Source organism: Hippocampus zosterae, chromosome 5 (genome assembly GCF_025434085.1).
Source record: "Hippocampus zosterae strain Florida chromosome 5, ASM2543408v3, whole genome shotgun sequence".
NCBI classification, from domain to species: domain Eukaryota; kingdom Metazoa; phylum Chordata; class Actinopteri; order Syngnathiformes; family Syngnathidae; genus Hippocampus; species Hippocampus zosterae.
The window spans coordinates 7,258,902-7,276,289 of NC_067455.1; the positions used below are offsets into that span (position 1 = coordinate 7,258,902).

At 43.9% G+C, this 17,388-nt stretch overlaps 3 protein-coding genes across 7 annotated transcripts; 1 reads left to right on the forward strand and 2 right to left on the reverse strand.

The window, feature by feature from the left end:
* Nucleotides 1-42: 42 nt before the first annotated feature.
* On the reverse strand, nt 43-9,741 carry bcan (brevican). 3 transcript variants are annotated; one of them, XM_052066342.1, is made up of 15 exons: nt 9,597-9,741; nt 7,543-7,622; nt 6,158-6,387; nt 5,989-6,079; nt 5,735-5,912; nt 5,160-5,287; nt 4,810-5,076; nt 4,186-4,569; nt 3,332-3,937; nt 2,859-2,963; nt 2,638-2,796; nt 1,362-1,444; nt 1,145-1,289; nt 451-633; nt 43-350 (listed from the first exon to the last, which is right to left on the reverse strand). In XM_052066342.1, the coding sequence occupies exons 1-15, from the start codon at nt 9,659-9,661 to the stop codon at nt 238-240; spliced, it is 2,817 nt and encodes a 938-aa protein (XP_051922302.1). In that variant the 5' UTR covers nt 9,662-9,741; the 3' UTR covers nt 43-237. The 3 variants fall into 3 exon arrangements, with proteins under 3 accessions (XP_051922302.1, XP_051922303.1, XP_051922301.1); XM_052066343.1 differs by having other exon boundaries at nt 3,332-3,820; nt 5,989-6,387; XM_052066341.1 differs by having other exon boundaries at nt 5,989-6,387.
* A 381-nt stretch (nt 9,742-10,122) lies between these two features.
* On the reverse strand, nt 10,123-12,947 carry isg20l2 (interferon stimulated exonuclease gene 20-like 2). 2 transcript variants are annotated; one of them, XM_052066368.1, is made up of 4 exons: nt 12,807-12,947; nt 11,448-12,056; nt 10,769-10,969; nt 10,123-10,686 (listed from the first exon to the last, which is right to left on the reverse strand). In XM_052066368.1, exons 2-4 carry the CDS (start codon nt 12,018-12,020, stop codon nt 10,537-10,539), a joined length of 924 nt encoding a protein of 307 aa, XP_051922328.1. In that variant the 5' UTR covers nt 12,021-12,056; nt 12,807-12,947; the 3' UTR covers nt 10,123-10,536. The 2 variants fall into 2 exon arrangements, with proteins under 2 accessions (XP_051922328.1, XP_051922329.1); XM_052066369.1 differs by having other exon boundaries at nt 11,448-12,081; nt 12,807-12,890.
* Nucleotides 12,948-12,989: 42 nt separating this feature from the next.
* On the forward strand, nt 12,990-17,290 carry mettl25b (methyltransferase like 25B). 2 transcript variants are annotated; one of them, XM_052066359.1, is made up of 8 exons: nt 12,990-13,483; nt 13,572-13,690; nt 14,208-14,355; nt 14,441-14,503; nt 14,598-14,738; nt 14,865-15,517; nt 16,815-16,999; nt 17,067-17,290. In XM_052066359.1, the coding sequence occupies exons 1-8, from the start codon at nt 13,373-13,375 to the stop codon at nt 17,150-17,152; spliced, it is 1,506 nt and encodes a 501-aa protein (XP_051922319.1). In that variant the 5' UTR covers nt 12,990-13,372; the 3' UTR covers nt 17,153-17,290. The 2 variants fall into 2 exon arrangements, with proteins under 2 accessions (XP_051922319.1, XP_051922317.1); XM_052066357.1 differs by having other exon boundaries at nt 14,139-14,355; nt 17,067-17,287.
* The last annotated feature ends 98 nt before the right edge of the window (nt 17,291-17,388 follow it).

Below are 17,388 nucleotides of genomic sequence, written 5' to 3' on the forward strand. Positions count from 1 at the left end.
CCCATTGGTTGTAAAATAAAAACACACAGAGATAATAAGAAATAAAGCACAAATGCTCCGCCATATTTGCTTTAATAAAATAGACCGCTTTTCGTGAACAAAAACCCCAAACACCGTTCATCAATGACAGCGATGCTAAAATTGCTCGTTTATGTAACTCGACCGTAGCATTTGGGTTACAGCGCTTTTAGGCAGAAACCTAAGGTTAGTTTCAGTTTGGAAGATGTGACGTTCTTCTTAATGTGCTGAGAGCAGAGAGCTGCTTTGAGCGTGGATAACCGTGGTGACCGCCGGGGTGGCCTCTTCCACCTCCTCGGAGAGGGGGCGAGCAGTTGAACTGAACCGATGGTCTGCAGGTGAAGCAGCCGAAACAGACATGATATATATATATGTGTGTGCGCGTGTGTGCATCTAATATTAGCATTAGTACTTGTCCAAAGTGTTGTTTACCTGGCAGGCACATGATCAAGGGCTCCTCCCAGCGGCCGTCAGGCAGGCAGCTGATAATGGGGTTCAGCTTCTGCATGAAGCCCGCGTGGCAGCGGTAGCGTACCTTGGCGAAGGTCTCATAGTGTGTCCGCGTCTTCCCAAACGGCATGGCGTTTGGAACCGCAGGAGGCTCCCCACAGGATGCTGGTGGACAACAAGCATGAGCAGTAAAAATATAAAAATATTTGCCATCTTCCTTTAGCTATTTTTCCTAAACATTGTTCATTCAAAAGTCTATTTTTGATTAGATTTTTTTTCTTTCATTTATTTCATTATAGCATTCGTTCATTTATTTATTGCAAATAATATATTCATAAAATAAAAACTTTTACCACCCGTATAAATTTTAATCTTAAACATTTAGTATCTATTTATCTAATTAAATATTTGGTTAGTTTGTTTTTTTTCTATCACAGAAATAATGGATACATCGATAAGAATTTTATATTCAGTACACATTTAATATTAGTAATTATTTAATTATTGATTTGAATAATTCGGAAGGAACTTATTGTCAATAATTTTTTAAATCATGAATATAATAAACTATTTTTCATTCCCAACTGATATTTTTGTATCTGTATTTATATTTATCAATTTAAATTAAATAATTGGTTCATCGAATAATTTATTTCTTTGTAGTAGAGCCACTCACAAAGGCCCTTCTTGCATGTGAAAGAAAGATGATAGTTGCAGGGCACGTCGCTCCAGCGCCCGCCATCGTGCCAAACCATGGCGGCACAGTCCTCGCCGGACAGGAAGTGACTGTCGGGCTGCCCTCTGTTCCAGTTGTTGTAGATCTTGGGCAGAAAGAACATCTACGTCACGGGCAGATCTTACAGGAAAGAGTCAATGGATGAAAACGTCCTCACCAGAAGGTTTCCGTCGGACCAGCGGAAGTCTCCCTCGATGGTTTTGTCATTCAGTCCGATCCACTGATATTCTCTGTATTTATCTAAGGTCAAAATAATGAAAATTTGGATGACAGAGTGAATCATGCTAACATGCTGCGAGTTGGTATGCTGACATACAGCGTACAGCGCGTGGATAAAATGCTAACGTCCACATGCTAGCATTTAGCAAAATTCCTACCAGGATAGAGAAAGCACTTCAAAGTACAAGTGTTCTGTGCAGAAGCTTAAGTCTAGAATTGTTTTTTTTCCCCCTGCTGACCTCTTAGATTTCTCATTCTGTATTTCCTTGTTGGTATTTTTTTTCTTTGATCAAATGACTAACTAGAAAACAACTGCTATGCTAACATGATCAGGACAGCAACCTGAGTATGGATCGACAGTCAGTGAGCATTAGCAATACTATGTTATCAAGTTCACAAGGTTATTGAGACTCAGCTAACATGTGACCAGTTGCAATACACCAAAAGTTCTTAAAAAGGATAATTTCCTGAGTAACTCTTAAGACCTCCATGGTGACAATTGAGTCATAGCAGAACGTCAGATACAATCTTGAGTTTCCTGGGGTACAGACCAAACACCGACCACATCCAAGTAACATTAAAGACTGATGTTGTGTCTCATCAACAACACTTCCAAAACAACGTCATCACTTTGGAGGTCGCGAAGCGTGAAACGGAGGAATGCGCAAGCGGAAGATGTGTCGAACCGATTTCCAGGTAGAATTTCTCTCTCCAGATAGAGAAAAGCATCTGGTGTTTATTTAAAGAATGGAACCGATCTACTACATCAAGCTCTATGTCAAGGATGCGGGAGGGCATGTTTATCTCTTTCACTTACATAATGCACATTTGTCTCTTAAGCTATTTTCACGTAGCAACATGAATTTTGGTAGGCCTGTCTATCATGAGTACAGCCGTGACAAAGTCTCAAAAAGCTATTCCCCAAAAGACAGAAGAAGTCTGACATTGTGGTTTGAAATATCCGTCTTAGGGACATTTCCAAGGACCCTTATTGGTTAGGCAGCACCCAGGCATTTTTTTCAAAATCAGTATCAAAAGCAGTTTTATGTCGCAATATGAATATTGCCGTCTTCCCTTGGCAATTTGGAATTTGTCAAGATGAAAAAGTCCCAAAGAAGCTTCTCACGAAAAGACGCTGTCAGCCATTTTGTTTGAGGCGGCCATTTTAAATGACCTCCTAAATGCCTCTCTTTACAAAACGATTCATCCTTTACCATTGATGTGATGTTGCTCCTCAGGGGTCATGATGGACATGAGGTGTCCGCCAATGGTCCGACAGTGTTGTTCTGCCCCCTCCCAGCTTTGCCGCGTGTTTACATGACGATAGCAAAAGCTTTGGAACTTCTCCCAGCCGGCCTCACACGCCTTCAAATCTGCAGGGTGAGAAGCAATACGGGTGAGATGTTCACATTCAGGTGGGGAGGACCTTCCTTACCTGACTGGCAGGAGGCGCCGCCGTAACCGGGCAGGCAGATGCACTTGGGAGTGTCTCCATCTAGGCATGTGCCGCCATTCAAGCATGGACTCTGCCCGCACAGGTCTGCAAAGAACAATTCATTAGTAGAGCGTACTAGGTAGGGTGATTCCTGTGTTTTATGTGTTCTGTTACAGTTGCAACTGAACAAAAAAACTGCAATTTTGTGGGCATTGAGTGTCTCAAATCCAAAGGTTATGGATTTAAGGAACTTTACCACTAGAGGGCGCCGTTACTTCATGCATAAAATGACATGCATCCACGAAATGAGGGATATTCTTTTTGGGTGGTTGTAGAAAGTAAAATCAGTACAGTGTCAGTTCAGCATTTTTGTTGCCTCGATATATTTATTTATTTACTTAGTTTTCTTTTTAAAAAAATACATTTAGTTTATTGATTAATTTTTAAATGTCATTTCATTGACAGCATGTTACCTTGGATGACTTCCTGTTTGGCAGCCATGGCCAATGTGGGCTCTTTCCTGATCACAGTCGGATCGGTTACGGCCTCCATGGTTTGATCTTTAAGGGGACACCCGGAACATTTTTGAACAGAGACTACATCAGTTCCAGTCTTCTCTTGTCCTCCGTCTGGTCTTCGGGTGGTGTGAGTAGCTTCATTCAATGCAACAGGACGTGGATGGTTGGACTCCATAAGGAATCCGGACTCCTGCAGTGGGGAGGAAATATTCTTCGACGGAGGAGGTGTTCTGGGATCAGTGTGGTGGTCCGGTGAATCCGTCAAATTTGATGCAGATTTCGGTTTTGCTTCTGGACTTTCTCCCGACCAGTCATTGGATGCTTTGGCAGCGGTTTCCGTTTTAGCTTTGTCTCCATCTTTGTCTGTGGTATGTTGAACAGCTTCCAGGTGTCCCATACTGTCTGAGATGAAGGTATATGTGGCGCTAGATGGAATCCCAGAGGCTAAGGTCAAGGCAGGGGGAGTACGGTCAGAACTGAAGTCAGTAACTGTGACGACCTCAACTGTCTGGATCACAGGTGTCGCTGGCGTGACGGACGCCACAGCAGAAAGCGCTTCACCTGTCCAGATAACCACTTCTGTTAAACTGCAGTTGCTTTACTATAAATTGTTCAACTAATATTTTTCTGTATGAACATTGTTTCTGAAAAATGCTTCACTTCTCTGTTGCACAGAGTCCTCCAACTTCTGGCACCTATCAACTGCTCATAAAAGAGATTATAATGTAGTTGGAAAATCCTGATCTTGTACAACATCTTACGGAGATGGTGGACTCCATGCAACACAAGTGTGAAGCAGTTTGACTTACTTGATTCCAAAGGTGGTTCAGTGGAGCTGATGGCTTTGGTTTCCGTAGTAACCAAAGAGTCGGCCATTCGGATCGCCTCTCCAGATTGTGGATGATCTTCAAATGTTTTGTTGTTCTCTAAAGTGAGCGACACTGTGGATAAGGACCTTGTTTCTTCAATGTGAGATGACGTCAAAGCCATGTTTCTGGTACTAGTATCAGCAGTAGAAGTGTTCTGACGTTCTTCCGAGGGGCTGCTGAGGTCCTCTGATCCAAACATTGCCTTTGTCATGAAAAGCTCAGGCGCCAACTGGGGATCAACTGTAGTCCAGGACTCTGTCTTCAGCGGGCCTTGCGTGACAGAATGGAGTGTTTGAACCTCCTCACTTGCAGCGTTTGTTTCTGCTGTGGAGAGAAGATGGGTGACACGCTTTGGCTCAGTGGTGAGAGGAAAAAGTGCAGATGAAGTGTAGAGATCATTGACATTGGAGAAAAATAGACATTTGTTGTCAGTCTTGACCACACAAGGAGAGTATGCACTTGTTTATTTTGTGCAAAGTGATGGTCGTCATGAATAACTGGAAATTAAAGATCACATGACTGTGAGGGAAAAGACTTGAAATGCTTTTTAAAAAAAAAAAATACTTCTGAAGCAGTAGACGTCTTGGCGACTGTGAGCTTCAGGGAAGTCCGTCTTGTTTCCTGGTTCCTCCCCACAGCGCACCCCAGTGGTGGCCATGGGTTGGCGCACGCTGCCGTCCTTCAGCCACCCTGAGCCACAGTGGCTCAGTCCGTCGTTCCGGGCTGCATATAGTTGGGCGAGGGTGGCTAGCTCGGCACCTTCACTCAGGCAGTACGCTTTGGCCTCCCCAAAGGTAAAACCACGGGGGGCCGAGCCATGGAACACCTCACCTGGTGGATATGGATTTGTGGAAATATTTGTCATGGAATCGTATTTTCATTTGAATGTGAAAAGTATCCAATCGAATAAAGACCTGCGGTGTGGCCCACAAAGCAGTAGACATCAAAGAGCTGCTCAGGTTCTAACGTTCCAAAGGTCCTCACTCCTGGAAGACCTTGCATAATGCCCAAGCAGTCCTCTCTTGGCTTCTGTACTGAATACCTGACAAGAGGGACTGGTGTCAAATGGGTTTCCAAGTGATTTCCACTCATTTAAAGTGGTTTCAAAATGCTTTTGCACAGATTCAAAACTTTAAACTAGATTTCAAATTGATTTTGCACCAACTTTAAATTGATTTCAAATTGGTTAGTTTTTCCATTTTTAACGATTTGAAATTGCTCGACGCATATTTCATATTTGCTTTACACAGATTTCAAATGAACTACACAAGATTTCAGTGATTTCGTGTTCTAAACCGATTCCAATTGCTTTTATGTCAAAACTTGAAATTGGTTTGACGTCGATTTCATACGTTGTCAAAGTAGTTGTACTTACTTGAAATAGGTTTAACACATAATTTACAGTGGTTTTGAAATGGCTTCAACCGGGTTTTGAACTGATTTTAAACAGTTTTCAAACTGGTTTAGAGTGGAATTGCCTCCTACTTACCGAACTGAGCGGTCAGAGAGCCAACCTGGGTTGCAGTGCTCATATCCGCCGTGGTAAGCCGCCTCAAGCTGCTCCGGCATGGCCATCTGGGCCCCGATCTCCACACAAGCCTCGCGGGCCCGCTCAAAGGTGAAGGCATGGGGACTTCTTGACAGATCCCCATGATGGAACACCAAACCTGCGTATCGGTTGACTGGGTTATCCTCAATAGTTCTGTTTGCTTTATAGCGTGGTTACTTTAGCCTGTATTTGACCTTTGACTTGGACCTGGGTGACATCATGGCCGTGGTCGACTCCCTGCTGTACATGGCACTGGTATTCGCCGGCGTCACTGTGCCTTAGCCCCTCCAGCCGGAGCGTCAGGTTAACGGGGGAGACGGCGTAATGCGGTAGCGAGGCTCGGCCCCGATAGACCTCGCTCACCTGCACGCTGTCGCCACGGGCCACCAGTATCTCGGTCTCCTTATCATCGTCGTGGCCAACCAAGCTCCACCTGACGCGAGGCAGAGAAAGGGCGGCGCACCGGCCGTTGGTGACCAGGCCGGGTGGCGGACGGGCCAGGGACACCAGACACGGCAATGTCAGTGTGGCACCCAGCTCGCCTGTAGTTTTTGGGCCGGACGCGATGGTCACATGTAGGAGGTTTGTGTCATCTGCAAGGAAAAACATGTTTGTTTTTTTGGACTACATATGTTTGTCCTTATTTTTACTGTGCAACGTGGTGTTTATTTTTTTAACTATTTGTATTATTTGTATATGCTGTTTATTCTTTCTATGCAAGGTGGTTGTTCCAAAGAGGAGTGATTGCATTTTTTATGTGACATTACAGCGCACCGAGCGAGTGAGGATGGTGTGAACTTTTTTAACTCTCTGGATGATTTTCAGTCGCTCTATTTCTATCGTGCAAGGTAGCAGTTATCGGCAATGGTGATTAAGTGGCAAGAGACATGATCACATTCATGATTGAGAAGTCTATATTGCCGTGCATAGCCAAGCATCTGTGGACTTTTTTTTCACTCTTTTTCACAGTTATTTCCAGTTGCTCTGTTAATTTAAATTGTTCAAGGTGGTGTAATAACTGGAAGATTAGTCATTCATTCATTCATTCATTCATTCATTCATTCATCTTCCTAACCGCTTGATCCTCACTAGGGTCGCGGGGGGTGCTGGAGCCCATCCCAGCCGTCTCCGGGCAGTAGGCGGGGGACACCCTGAATTGGTTGCCAGCCAATCGCAGGGCACACAGAGACGAACAACCATCCGCGCTCACACTCACACCTAGGGACAATTTAGAGTGTCCAATCAGCCTGCCTTGCATATTTTTGGAATGTGGGAGGAAACCGGAGTACCCGGAGAAAACCCACGCAGGCCCGGGGAGAACATGCAAACTCCACACAGGGAGGCCGGAGCTGGAATCGAACCCGGTACCTCTGCACTGTGAAGCTGACGTGCTAACCACTGGACTACCGGGCCGCCGGAAGATTAGTCATTGCATTAATAATGTGTTGTCATGCAAGCCATGGCATTGTTTTTTTTTTTTTTACTCTGTGGATTATTTCAAGATGTGTTCAATTCCATCCTGCAGAATGGTGAGGATTATTCCGATCCCAATCATTCTGTTTTTTGTTGTTTTGCATGCTGTGGGCAATATATTTTTTGACTATTTGGATTATTTGTAGATGTCTATTTTCCCATTATGCACTGTAGCATTTTATCATGGACTGTGAGCAAGTCATAGTGTATGTGCCCGCGCGTGATGTACGTTGCCTTTTTTGACTCTGTGGATTGATTCCTTCAAGTCATTTTACCTGGATTGGGCTGGGTGGTCGAGGACAGTGGTAGAACAAGGAGAGTGAGGGCGGCCAACATGACGGAGAGACGCGCCTGTCTGAAGAAAACAAGATTGCAAACATTTTTTATGAAAATGTTGTTTTCATGTTCGCCAATATTTGATATTTACCCTGACATGTATTGGTGATATAATAGTTGGACTCACAAACACCAACAAACCACAAAAGCAATACGATCTTTGTATCTTAATTCAGTAGCCCAGTGTGTGCGATGAATTTTAATTGGTCGTAAAAGTCCTCAGGAGGCGTGAACTGAAAAGTCAGCCCTACTGAGTGACTGACAACATCAGATTTAATGTCGTTTAGTTCTTTGAACTCAGCATTATCCCAGAAAACTTCCGGTTAAGGAACGTTTTCCCAGTAGTTTTTCCCCCTAATTTATTCTCTTGGCCTGAAAAGAAGCTCAACTTGTTCTTTGTTCGCATTAACACATTCATTAGGACCCTTTTTTTTTAAACCTTCACCACTGCATTGATTTACTGTATTAAAATACAGCGTAATTAGTTTTGTATAGATACTTTCTTGCTGGATTGTTCTTTGTTGATGATTAAAATACACACTATTTTGACAAAAGTGAATGTGCCCAAATTTGGCCACTACTAATGTACTACAGATGTTATTTTGTTTTGGAAGTATTATGATTTAAAATAAACAGCGACACGCGTCTAATGAAGAGTATAGGCGTGATTTTTGGCGAGCTTCAGATCATTTGGTGGCAGTAGTGCACCTATCAAATGGTTGGGATACGGCAAAGAAAATAGACAAATCCTAAAATGTATGTACATTTCGCTAAATATGACTTTTCTAAATAACGTCAGTTTTGCTTTTTGATCCAACAAAGCATGCTAAAAGAGGCCGAGTGGTCGCAGAGAGGTTGCCTCCAGGCAACATGGAGGCACGCACAAACATCACAACAGGCTCAATAGACTTTTTTTTTTTTGGTCAGGGAGAAAAGAGAAACAAGAGGCCAATCACACTTTGCCAGGAACTGTCATGTGAAGACGAAAGCGGTGTGGGGGGTGGGATATATGTGACTCCACTTGTACAATTAAGAATTCCAACCTTTGTTGTGGAATAGGATTGCGTTACAGTTAAGGAGCCGTCTAGCCAACTAGCTAACAGAATTAGCATGTGGGAAAGTTACCTTGAGTCTTTGAATTTTGAGTGAATGGCCAAAAATTTGTTGAAATGCAAGTATATCGCAAACATGGTCACAACAATTAAAGCTACATTGCGTAAAACATTTTAGTAATTTTCACATAACCCACTGTGGAGGGGATAAATAAAATGCTGATAAGTAATTTTCAAATAACCCACTGTGGAGGGGATAAAAAAATGCTGATTTAGCCTATCATCTCCTTTAACCTCTTGCTGATTTTTTTTTCAGTGTTTTATCTTTTATATGTCATGTTGACCAGCGACATTTCCGGCACACTGAGAATAACACAGCAGAAATAGTAAAATGTATTCTCGTTCAGTTGTTAGAGGACTTTGGCCCGTCAGAGACTCTTTCCATGGTAGTATAGATATTTTGTGGACCGGCAACCATTCATTGATGATGTTTTGTATGGGAAAGGGAAAAACTAAAATAAATTGTCCCCCCTACTTTGTCTGTGCGGCCTGGTAAGTGACTGGTTGGAGATCATCGTTGCAGTTTAAAGATTTCCACACTTTTATACTAATTTGAAGATGAATCGCGTCTACAAAATAACCATGTATACGTTAGGACACATTTTATTTCTGCCAATTGCATCACTGGCAATGCATTTCAATTGATTTTTGGGTATATACTGTACATATACAGTATATTAAAAAATATTTTTTTAATGATACATCAAAGTGGTCAATTTAGTTTACAACATAACAGAAGAGAACAAACTCAATGAATGGATCCTCATATTGTGATGATGCTCTTAGTACAGAATGTATATACTGCTAAAATACCACATCTCAATATTTTGTAAGTATCTCAAGTACTATTATCAGATATAATCACCAAAAAGAGTACTTACTTCATCTTGTTCAGGTGGAGCTCCAGATACAGAGTCAAAGATTTGGGGAGGCTGGTTCTGTCCATCCAGACAGCTCCGGTGAGAGGAGATAAAGGAGAGGTGGGGGGGGGGGGGGGGTTGAGAGGGGGCCGCACAACCAGGACCAGTCAAACTCCTCACCCTTACCACCTCCATTACATCCTTCCCTGCCTGTCTGGAAAAATGCCACCACCGCTGCCTCATGGGAACACATGTGGTGGTCACCTAATCTGTTTAAATACTTCAAAGTCTCCAAGTATTGAGACAAGTGGGGGGAAAAAATGGAGTTTGCTCAAAAGTATTTGGGTGGAAGTTAAAAGCATCCAAACAAAAACTTAAGTTTGGCCAAAAGAATTGGGTCAATTGGACAAAGTACTACTATGGTGAACTGAAAAAGTCAGTGGGACACATACAGATGTTAGTAATTGGGAAAACTGCGGCGTTGCGACATCTATGTAGTGACAAAAATAAATTGTTCAGTTAGAACAAAAATATCGGGACAACTGCAGGAAGTCAAAAGTGATTTTTAATCAGACCGAGTGGCCCTCAATGTGATAACATTGAAATGATGACATTTAATGGCAGTCTGTAGGCAAGAAAAAGTCAACTGGCATCCCTACCCAGCGTTTTCCTTTCTGAATTCTGACTGTAATTTCCCCATTGCAGGACAAATAAAGGGATATCTTATCTTATCTTATGACGTTTTGTCCGGATGGCTCCTCGCTGTGAATAAGCTACTTGAATAACAATGTGCAACATGAACAAATTCCTGCATGAGGCTAATAAAAAGTGAATTAGCTCCCATGGCTGGGCACCGCATGTGGCAATTATTCATGCTCTCAATAAGTTCACCCAGCAGGAATCCATATTATATTGAAATCAAGTATTCCGGTGAATGCAGCAGACAAGCTCTTAATCTACTTTACTTTCCTAATGCGGAAGTTAAAGTAGCAAGTGAGTGGGTGGAGCAATTTCCCAATGCCAACTTCTTCTCCCACTCGTCCTCCACCAGTTTGTAGAGCTCCATGGTGGCCCGTGCGTCTTCTACCGACGAGTGGCCGCCACGCCCCATCTGAAGGTGCAAGGATCGGTCGCCGGGCTGAGTCATTGTTTTTTTTTTTTTTTGTAAGTGATTGATTTTGTGAGATTCTGACCTGGATCTCACGATTGAAAATGGCCTTGGTGAGCCTCTTGAGTGAAGCGCACGCTTTCTCCTCAAAGCCAGCCCGCCGGTTGAGCAGCGGGATGCGCGACGTGTCCCGCGTCAAGCCGGCCGGGTGCGAGTATTGCAGGACTTTGAAGTCGTTGTGGACAGCGTGGCCGATCACTACCTTGCCCGCCAGAAGCTTCAGGATCTGTCGAGTGGGATCGAGGAACGTGTTAAAACACTAAAAACATGACATAATAGTATGCATGGCTATTATAAGGGTGCATATTGTATACATGAAGGAAATGTCAATTGAATATAAACCCCGTAGGGCTATGAGGTGTGCAAAATCTGGTCAATTACAAACAATGGTGTTTCTTTTTCCTTTGGGTAATACGTTCGACGCAGAACAACTGAGATGGCAAGAGGAAGTTAAAAGTGAAAGAAAATCTGGAGTTGGGATAAAAGTATAACTAAAGAAGGAAGACAAAGGATTGTTTTCTGTTTTTTGTTATTGTAAAGTGTCCTTGGGTGTCTTGAAAGGCGCTTATAAATAAAATGTATTATTATTTTGCACAAAACATTTTGGACACCAACAGGATGTAAAAAGTGAAAAAAATGTGGAGGTTGGTCAAAAGTATTAGGACACTAACATTCAATCATTGAGGAAATTACGTATTGGTCACCTCCTTTCTGGCCTGCTTGTAGGGTGTGGCTTTCACGAGGTCCTTGGCGCGAATGCCACTCCATCGCGTGCGGTAGTCGGTGACAGGAACCGAGGGCTTAACGAACTTGTCATACACCACGTCGCCCTCGTAGGACACAATGCTGCAACGTCCTAGCTGGTTGACGCTTCCTTTGGGACCTGTGCCCACCATCTCGCAGTCAATGGCAAGGTACTTGCAGGGTATGCCGGATGATTGGGACTTGCCGACCGAAATTGGTTTCAATTTTTTTTTGGGTGCTTTGGTGTGGCCGTTCATGGCGGTCGAAGGCTGCTGCTGGTGTGACGAAGGCTCATTGGAGCTCCCTGCATGAGGTAGAACCTTGTTTGATGTGGTGGGATGACAGGATGGACGTTGTGTGGACATGATGCTTTGTTCTGATGTCTTTGTGAACTTCTTCCTTTTAAATTTCTTGAATTTGAGCGCCACATTGTGTTGTTCCGTCTTGTTTTGATGCTTCCTTTTTTTCGTCTTTGCTCCGGATGAGGAATAGTCACAGTCAGACAGGCACACGTTGAGCATGATGTCTGACATCTTGACTGCTATTTGGTCAGCTCACGAACACTCAAGCTGAAAATATTTTAGAGGATATGAGCTGTGACAAAAAGAAGTGCAAAACATTTATTTAAGGTATCATACACCCAATCCTCCCATAGTAATATTAGCTTTTCGACATTCATACATTTGCTTAAGGAACTACATTGGAGTCAATTGAGGAGCTTCATTTAGACAAAATAGTGCATTGACACCAAGAAAAACTATGCTGAAGAGTTGTACTGCTTCATTTATAAAAAAAAAACCTAGTGCTTTTCTGTCATCTGATGGAGTGACATGTGATTTGAGGAGCTTCCATTTTGACAAAAGTAGTGCTTTGCCACCACCTTGTGGCATTTATAGGATATTATGAACCATTTGTGGGGGTGTCATAACTGGCCCAGTAGTTTATAAGGCGAGTGAGGGCAGACTCACTGCGTGCCCCTAAAATGAGTCAATTTCACCAAGGTAAGAAATACGATGCTGTAAAAAATTCATTCTTGAGACCCCTAACTGTTTTACATTTCCTTTTACAACTTTTCCAATTTAAAGTTTGAAAATCGTCAAAAGATTATCCCTTGTAAGTATTGTTGCAATTGCGATTTTGACGTCAACGTAAGCATGGCGATGCTAGCTAATGCTAACGGGCATACTACTACTCTCATTTACGGAATATCAATCGTCACACGTAGCACATACATAACATCTGACGACAGCCTATAACATGTTTTTGACATTAATGAAATATCAACTTCGACTGTGTATAAAGAAAAGAAAAAAACAGACCTGTAGCATATTGTGGAAACCGGCGTTTTGAACAAATGACAAATATTATCTACTACCGGGTTGTGCTGCCTTCAGGGAAAATTAGTTTTCAAGGACTACAGCTCCCTGTTGCAACATACCTGATTCAAATGATCAGATCATCAACAAGCTCTGCGCAAGCCTGACATTGAACCTGTTCATTTGAATCAAATTTGAATGTGTTGCAACAGGGAGACTTGTAAAACATGCAGGGGAGCGGCCCTCCAGGACCTGAGTTTGACACCTATGCTTAAAGGGTAAAACCTCTCAAATTTACCGTAGGCCATTGAACGCTCCAGTGTTCATTTGGAAAGTTAACTTGGCAGCTAGCGGCTAAAAACACATAAACTCCGCGTGATTGTCGTCACCGTGACTGGATAAACAACGTTATATCATTCAGAGATGTCTACGAATACTTAACGAGACGTGTGGGTTCGCGCACTCGATATTTTAACTCGCGTTTAATCCAAGAATGGCTCGTGTGTGTGGTTAGCTTTTCGCGAGCTTCGGATTTGCATGTTTGAGTGAAGCGACAACATCACAACAAAATGTGGGACAGTTCAAATCTAAGTCTTTCCGCACAGGAACAGAAAGAGCTCGCCAAGAGAATCACTTCATTTTTATCACAGTATACATATTTGTCCGAGTCATATATCATTGTGAGTAACATTTGTCTGATATAATGTAACTCTTCAAAGCTCCCCTTTATCTCCTCTCACCGGCTTCTTCATATTGTGTTTATTAAAGGAGTTCTTCACTGAAGATTTGTGGCACAAATTGCCTGTCAGCTGGCAGTCTGTTCTGCAGCATTTGTCCTATTACCAAATAGCAGAGCTGCTGATAGATGCGGGACATGGACACCGGAGGTACACACCATACTGTATGCGTCATACAAAAAGACACTTTAGTAGACTCTAACCTCACTGTCTTGGCTGAGAATTTCTCAAAGACAAACAAGGACTGTAACGCACAAGGTGTGAGCAAATAACAGCCCTTCTTAGCAACCTATCTCAGTATTACTACTATTTCTATTGCTATTATGACACACTTATCACACCACTTGAACTCAATCAGTTTTCGGGGCGGGTTCAGTGTAATGCACCTGCCGTTTGTGGCTCCTGTTAGCATATAGGCCAGGCTTGGAGCTAGATTTCTTGGCCTTTATGACCCTTGTGAAGACAGTTTTTCAGTAAAAGCAACTCGCCACAAATCAAATCAGGTTTTGTATGTACTTTGAATGCATGATGTAGTTTGCATAAACACAACAAAACCGTTTTTATTCTTGTCATCTGGTTCGATCCACGTCTTCTTCAGGTATCCGAGTGTGTGGCCTCTGTCCCTCTTGGCTTTCCGGGCAACCGCTCATTCCCTTGCCTTTCCCAGAAGTTCCCGGCGGTCACAAACCCGCCCGGACGCTCAGGCCAAACCCGAAGAGTTTCAGGAGAACCAGAACCAGAGTTCGTTGCTGACACACGCCTTCCGCAAGCACGTCAAGCCCAAGAAGCAACACGAGATCCGCAAGCTGGGCACGGTACACAAGAACTGTCATTGATTGTAAGCAGGATGTCAATCGTCATTAAAAAGTGATTCATTCAAATTATTTGATTGCATTTCAGTTGGTTAAGAAACTTTGTGAACAGACTGAGTGCAATCGAGTGGTGGATGTTGGTTCTGGACAGGTAATGTGACATCATAAAATGAATACTGTATGTAAACTATAAAATAATGAAAATCCTGACGTTAAGTCAACATTCTTCCTCTCTCCGGCGACAGGGTCACCTGACTCGCTATCTGTCGTTCGGGCTTGGCTTGTCAGTGACCGCCATTGAGGCCGACCCTGCCCTTGTTGCCATGGCAACTAAGTTTGATGGACAGCTGCTGTGTGCCTTGGACAAAGAGAGACGGAAAAAAAAGGTAATTTAAATCAAAAATGAAATAAATTGTCAAATCTTAGCATTCAATTCGCTACGAATTAGCATTTAGACTTCTCATCAAGTAACCTGGCATCTCAAATGCTCTGTCCTTCTTTGTTCTAATTAGAAGTTTGCCTCTGAGCCGTCGTCATCACAGGCGTGTCCTCGCCATGTGGCAGGTTGGGTGGACCCAAAGGCATCCTGGGAGGTCTTCATGCAGCAGCTGGGCATAGACCCCGCTGATGGCGAAGATTCGTTTGCGCCTTGTAAAAAGAGACTCCGGTCCCCTGAGCACACTGCAGATGCAGCAGTCCTCGAGGGAGACGTCCAGCGAGAAATGGTCCTCACTAGTCTGCATGCGTGTGGGGACCTCAGCCCCACTCTCCTCCGCCATTTCGTCCAATGTCCTCACATACGCGCCATCACGTCTGTGTCGTGCTGCTACATGAAGCTCACCACCAAAGAACAGCCCGCCCCTCCAGGCGTGCTCAGACACCCCAATACGTCACAGTTAGACCCCGAACCCCGTGTCCGGGATTTTGGCTACCCGATGAGCGTGCACGTGCGAGGGCTGCCTGGACACCAGCTGTCCTACAAGGCACGGGAGGGGGCCTGTCACGCCATGGAGGACTACGTGGTGAGGCTGCGCGAGGAAAGCGCGCTGCTGAGGACACATTGCTACCGCGCCGCACTGGAAGTCTTCATCACGGACAGCAGGCCCGATCTGCGCAGGGCGGGAATACAGACGCTGAAAAAAGCCCACTTGCTGACCTTCAATGAGTGAGTCGACCATCGACAGTAATCTTTCGTTTATCACGGTTAACTCAATCACTCCCAAAGACGTTTTTAAACGTCATTTCAGACTTGTTCCATAATTGGCTGGTACTGAATGAGTTAATGGGGACCAAAACCACCTACGATAAATGAAAATCCGCGAAGTAGCGTCCAATTAGCATAAACAGGTAAAAAAAAATCTTGTTAAAGTCCACAAACGGTCCGCGAGAAACTGCAAAACAACAGCAAGTCACATAGAGCAACATATACACTACTCAACTCCATGTATATGTAAAAAAAATATATATTTAATACATATTTTTTAATATGTTTGAAAAAATACCCGATAAACGAACCGCGAAGTAGCGAGGGATCACTGTACAAACATTTGGTACACTCCCAACATCCATCTGAACCATTTATCCTCATGAGGGTCGTGGACATGCTGGAGCCTATCCCATCAATCTGACGCACAAAGAATTTGGAATTTAATTATCCATCCAGATGGAACCTATCCCAGCTGTCTTCGGGCAGTACTGGTTGCCAGCCATTCACAGAGCACACATAGACAAACAACCATTCATGCTCACACTCACACCTAAGGACAATTTACAGTGTTCTGTTACCCTACCATGCATGTTTTGGGAATGTGGGAGGAAACTGGAGTACCAGGAGAAAACCCATGCAGGCTCGAGTAGAATACGCAAACTCCCCACAGGAAAGCCGGGGCCTAGAATCGAACCGTGCGCCTCTTCACTATGAGGCGGACGTGCTAACCAGTGGACACCGTGCCACCCTGAATTTAATAAAAATGTAATGAATGATACATCACAATCTTTTAAATTAACACCAATGTTAATTTGATTGAAATAAAGCTCTTAAATATAATTACAGGGCGGCCCGGTAGTCCAGTGGTTAGCACGTCGGCTTCACAGTGCAGAGGTACCGGGTTCGATTCCAGCTCCGGCCTCCCTGTGTGGAGTTTGCATGTTCTCCCCCGGGCCTGCGTGGGTTTTCTCCGGGTGCTCCGGTTTCCTCCCACATTCCAAAAATATGCATGGCAGGCTGATTGAACACTCTAAATTGTCCCTAGGTGTGAGTGTGAGTGCGAATGGTTGTTCGTTTCTGTGTGCCCTGCAATTGGCTGGCAACCGATTCAGGGTGTACCCCGCCTACTGCCCGGAGACAGCTGGGATAGGCTCCAGCACCCCCCGCGACCCTAGTGAGGATCAAGCGGTTAGGAAGATGAATGAATGAATGAATGAATGAATGAATGAATATAATTACAACAATGTTTTTCCAGGTATGCCCACTTAGGTCTGGCCCGGGTGGGCCTGCCCCCTTCCCTGCTTTTGGACAAGGGGCGCTTGGACGCAATGCTAGCACAGGAGCGCCGGGTGGTGGTTTTCTTCAGCCTGGCGCTGTTGCTGGCCCCCGTGGTGGAGACGCTGGTGCTGTTGGACCGCATCATCTACCTGCAGGAGAACGGTGAGCCGCAGCCGCCTAAACGGGTCTGTCGACAATCAAGTTCCGACTAATGGTTCTGTCTCCGCAGGGTTGCACAGTCAGTTGGTTCCTCTTTTCGACCCAAAATTTTCTCCGAGGAATTTTGTGCTCGTGGCTCAGAAGACTCCGGAATAAAAGTCTTCAAAGGACTGTACAGGATGAGGACTTCAAGCTAATAGCCTCACTTTTTGGAGGTTTTTAAACGACATAAGACTGTGGGCTGTGGACTTTTTTTTTTTAATCTTGCAATGGATGTAAATAAATCACACAGACGGAAAACTTGTGATTCATTACAAAGCTTCATTACTGACCTAAAACAGAATAGACCAACAGATTTTATTTACATGGTAAAACTTGACAGACTTCCTGTC

What these genes read in the sequence shown, in the direction of transcription:
- bcan (XM_052066341.1), bottom strand. Translation starts at nt 9,661, where the DNA reads ATGGACAGAACCAGCCTCCCCAAATCTTTGACTCTGTATCTGGAGCTC. An exon ending in CAAACAGGAAGTCATCCAAG is followed by an intron (nt 2,964 to 3,331) that starts GTAACATGCTGT and finishes TGTTCTTTGCAG; the next exon opens with ACCTGTGCGGGCAGAGTCCA. An exon ending in CTTGATCATGTGCCTGCCAG is followed by an intron (nt 351 to 450) that starts GTAAACAACACT and finishes CTTCACCTGCAG; the next exon opens with ACCATCGGTTCAGTTCAACT.
- isg20l2 (XM_052066368.1), bottom strand. Translation starts at nt 12,020, where the DNA reads ATGTCAGACATCATGCTCAACGTGTGCCTGTCTGACTGTGACTATTCC. An exon ending in ACAAGCAGGCCAGAAAGGAG is followed by an intron (nt 10,970 to 11,447) that starts GTGACCAATACG and finishes CCCACTCGACAG; the next exon opens with ATCCTGAAGCTTCTGGCGGG. An exon ending in TTTTCAATCGTGAGATCCAG is followed by an intron (nt 10,687 to 10,768) that starts GTCAGAATCTCA and finishes TTGCACCTTCAG; the next exon opens with ATGGGGCGTGGCGGCCACTC.
- mettl25b (XM_052066357.1), top strand. Translation starts at nt 13,373, where the DNA reads ATGTGGGACAGTTCAAATCTAAGTCTTTCCGCACAGGAACAGAAAGAG. An exon ending in TGGATGTTGGTTCTGGACAG is followed by an intron (nt 14,504 to 14,597) that starts GTAATGTGACAT and finishes CTCCGGCGACAG; the next exon opens with GGTCACCTGACTCGCTATCT. An exon ending in CATCTACCTGCAGGAGAACG is followed by an intron (nt 17,000 to 17,066) that starts GTGAGCCGCAGC and finishes CTGTCTCCGCAG; the next exon opens with GGTTGCACAGTCAGTTGGTT.